Source organism: Pterocles gutturalis, unplaced genomic scaffold (assembly GCF_000699245.1).
Source record: "Pterocles gutturalis isolate BGI_N339 unplaced genomic scaffold, ASM69924v1 scaffold32457, whole genome shotgun sequence".
NCBI classification, from domain to species: Eukaryota; Metazoa; Chordata; class Aves; order Pterocliformes; family Pteroclidae; genus Pterocles; species Pterocles gutturalis.
In genome coordinates this window covers 1,196-5,170 of record NW_010116518.1, presented here as the reverse complement: position 1 = coordinate 5,170, position 3,975 = coordinate 1,196, and the positions used below count along the sequence as shown (strand labels likewise).

At 58.7% G+C, this 3,975-nt stretch overlaps 1 protein-coding gene across 1 annotated transcript; it reads left to right on the top strand.

Moving 5' to 3' along the window:
* Positions 1–301: 301 nt before the first annotated feature.
* On the top strand, positions 302–3,034 carry LOC104463285 (actin filament-associated protein 1-like 1; the record flags this gene model as incomplete). Its single annotated transcript, XM_010075542.1, has 8 exons — positions 302–513; positions 590–735; positions 1,110–1,188; positions 1,318–1,432; positions 1,647–1,811; positions 2,046–2,224; positions 2,491–2,619; positions 3,011–3,034. Coding segments are annotated over 8 exons (1,049 nt in total), but the record flags the coding sequence as incomplete, so codon positions are not given.
* Positions 3,035–3,975: the final 941 nt, after the last annotated feature.

The following is a 3,975-nucleotide window of genomic DNA, read 5'->3' as shown; positions in this document are numbered from 1 at the left end:
AGCTCGGGGTCCGAAATGGTGCCTGGTCCTGGCTCTGTACATTCCCTTGGTGCCTGGGGAAGGGGCAAGGGGTCATCCATGTCCCAGAAAACAGGCTTGGGTGACTGTGTGGCACTGAGCTGGCACCTCACCTGGGCCCAGGGTGTTCCACCTGGCTCTCTATGGGGAAGCTAAGGCACAGAAGGACCAAACGAGTAGGGAGCCATGCCATAATCTCTGGGAAGCCATGTCTTGTTAAAGTCTGCCTGAAGTCTGGCCAAGCAGCCGCTGAGACCCTTCTCTTGGCCCTGTCCCCCCCCAGGCTACCTCAGCGTCCTGGTTAACCAGTGCTGGAAGGAGCGCTGGTGTCGCCTGAAAGGCAACACCCTCTACTTCCACAAGGACCGCACTGACTTGAGGACCCACGTCAATGCCATCGTCCTCCGGGGCTGTGAGGTGGTCCCAGGGTTGGGCCCCAAACACCCCTTTGCCTTCCGCATCCTTCGCAATGGGCAGGAGGTGGCTGCGCTGGAGGTGAGCGGGCAGCGGGGCGGGCAGGGTGAGGGACCAGGAGCTGAGCACACATCACAACCCATTCGCTCTCCTACAGGCAAGCTGCTCTGAAGACCTGGGCCGCTGGCTGGGTCTCCTCTTGGTGGAGACGGGCTCGCAGACGGCACCGGAGGCCTTGCACTATGACTATGTGGATGTGGAGACGATTGCCAACATCGTGACGGCTGTGAGGCACTCCTACCTGTAAGGCTGTCCTCCTGCTGTGCCACAGGCTGGGAAGGGGCTGTACGGGCAGAGCGTCGGGCTGGGGATCATCCCCTTGAAAAGGCACAGGCTGGGAGATGGTTTGTACTGTGGTCTCGGGGAAAGCCAGCATCCCAGGGGCTAGGGGTTCCCTCATGCAGGTTAGAAAGCAGAAGGTGTTTCATCAGCACTGATGAAGGACCTGGGGATACGCATGGTAGGGTAGGGTAGGGTAGGGTAGGGTAGGGTAGGGTAGGGTGAGCACTCATGAGTGAAGCTGGTAGAGCAATGCAGAAAGCCCTCTGAGATGGAAGGGCTTGCTACGGGGCTGGCAGAGGCATCCTGGAAAGCAACCCCCATCCCTCATCTCGCAGGTGGGCCAGCTCCTCCCAGGACCACCGGCCAGACTCTTCCCGCGTGGTGTATGATGACGTTCCCTACGAGAAGGTTCAGGTGAGCATGGCTCTGGGGCTTGCCCTCTCCTCTCACTGTGGCTGGGCTATAGCAGATGCCCTGGGGAGCCTTGTCCAGGCCGCGATGGCCCCATGTTTCAGCATGCTCTCCGTCCCATCCTTGCTGCAGGCTGAGGAGGAGCCGGGGCGACCGGCGGGAGCCCAGGTGAAGCGCCATGCCTCCTCCTGCAGCGAGAAGTCGCGGCGTGTGGACCCACAAGTCAAAGTGAAGAGGCACGCATCAAGTGAGTGGGGGTCCCGGGCTGCACACCTCAGTGGGGGCACCCTGGCCATTGTGGGAGGACGCTGTTCCCCCCACAGGGGTCTGCAGCCAGGCTGGGACTGGCTGGCTCCAGCAGACGGGTGATGGGGTGAGCTGCACTAGCTCAGCTGGACTGTAGGTGGCATCGGTGCAGCCAGGGCCAGAGCCTTCATGACGGGCTCTCCTTGTGTGTGCAGATGCCAACCAGTACAGGTACGGGAAGAACCGGGCTGAGGAGGATGCCAGGCGGTTTCTGACAGAGAAAGAGAAGCTGGAAAAAGAGAAAGCATCAATCCGCAGTGAGCTGGTGTTGCTGCGGAAAGAGAAGCGAGAGTTGCGGGAAGCCATGAAGGGCAGCACAGGTAGGTTAGTGCCATCTGAGCGCTGCAGCCGCGGATGCTCAGGCTGCAGAGCTGGGGTGGGATGGGGACACTGGGCTGGCAGTGACATTGTGGCTGTGAGCAGGGCTGGCTGCAATACACTGCCAGGCTGGCAGCCCAGTGTCCCCATCCAGGAGGATGAGTGTCTTCTCTGTCCCGGCCCGGCAGCCTCGTCCCTGGGTGAAGGTGCTGAACTGGGTGTGCTTGTGCAAACAGGGATGAAGCTGCAGGACCTGGAGCAGCGGGTGGTGGTGCTGGAGGAGCAGTGCCGGCAGAAGGAGGAGCGCCGCGTGGACCTGGAGCTCAAGCTGACTGAAGTGAAGGAGCGGCTGAAGCAGTCGCTGGCGGGAGGGCCGGCCCTGGGGCTGGCTGTGACCAACAAGGCTGAGAATGGGGTACACATCCCTTCTTCCTCACTCTCGCAACTCCGGCTTCCCCAGCAATGGTGCTTGGGGGTGGTGGGGGGGAGCAGTACGTGGGGAAGAAAGGACATCCCTGGTGCTTTGTCCCATTGTGGACAGAGGCGGGAAGCAAAGTGTCAATTAGGTTTGGCCACATCAGTTTTGATGTCATGACAGTTTGTGCTTTTCTTTTTTTCCCTGGCTGTCTTTGCTCCCTGGGTCTCCTTATATCCTCCTCCTTCTTTCTCACTCTTCCACAGGAAGCTATAAACAAGCCAAATGGGAGCCCCCCTGAGCACTTGGTCCCCGTTAACTGTGCAGCTGAACTGAGGAAAAGAAGTCCCTCCATCCTCCCTGCCAACACGGGAAACGTGCTGCGGAAGGCCAAGGTCCTGCTTAGCTCTCCCTCTCCTCTATGGCCCCATGAGAAATCTCATTTTTTTGTCCCATCCCCCTTGCTTGACCATGAAATCTGAGGACTGGGGATGTTCCCTACCCCAAAAGCAAGGTGTACTGCCAGGGTGCCCTGATGCCAGGCTGGCCCAGCTCAGCAGCCCTCACTGCTGGCATGAGCCCGGCTCAGAGGGAGATTTGGGAGGTGCAGGGCTGGGTGGGCAGGGGGGAGAGCATCTCCTCCACAATGCCTGGGGCAGCAGGGAGCCCAGGCTTTGAAGATGCTGGGATGGTCCAAAGCCCCCAGTAGGGAGGATGCCCTCACAGGGCTCAGTGCTCACTTCTCCAGCAGTGTCTCATCCCCTGCTTTTTTTCCTTTCGCTGCAGGAATGGGAAAAGAAGCAAACTTAAGCCAGGCTGTGAGAACACCTGCCGAGCTCCTGCCAAACACTGGGGCTCATGGAGAAGATACAAGCCCCCTTTCTCCTAGGCGCTGGGAAGGCATGAAGGGAGAGACGCCCTCCCACACCACACCACTGCGGCACCGTCTGCCTCGTGGACAATGTTATAAACCGAGGGGAAGGGGGCGGGAGGGGGATTAGGGAGGCGGGTGGGGAAAGGGAGTCCTTCGTGAATCAGGGTCACATACTACTGGGAAACCCATCTCTGGAGGGAGCTTCCCCCAGGGCCAGGAGTTGAACGCAAGGTGTGTGTGCCCATGGTGGTGCAGAAGGAAGGAGGGGAGAGCCTGGGGGCTGGCAGTCGGCGCTGCCCAGCAGGCTCTCTGATTTATCAAGATCAGTGTGTGCCACCCTGGGGACACTGGAGCCAGGCAAACATTTTCAAAAGTAACCACAGACTCGCTGGGGATTTTTGGCAGTTCATAAGCTGCTCAGGATCAGACACTTCAGAGACGCTGATCATTCACCCTGCTTGCTGCTCCCAGCTCTGCAGGGTCTCATCTCAGGGTTCCTCCCGTCTCAACCTCGCTGTGCCTCAGCCAAGTGCTCTTGTCCAATATTTCCTTCTTGTCCTCCAGGCAGTAAGGGTGAAGGCACTCTGGCTTCCCTTGGGAATGAACAAAGCTCAAATGTCAGCATTTGAAAGCAAATTAACAGCGGATACCTTTCAACCTTGCTAAACAGCTTAGAAGTGCTGCAAAGGGCTGAGGCTGGAAGCAGCCCAGCTCCCTCTGCCCTAGCCCCATGCCAGCTTTTGAGGGAGCAGGGAAAGGGATGGGGTTGCCTCCTGGCCAAAAGTGCGTTCACGCAATTGCTGCTGCAGTCAGACACAGTTTGCCAAGGCATGTAGTCAAAAGGGAGTGAAGGGAAGTTTAAAAATTAAAAAAAAAA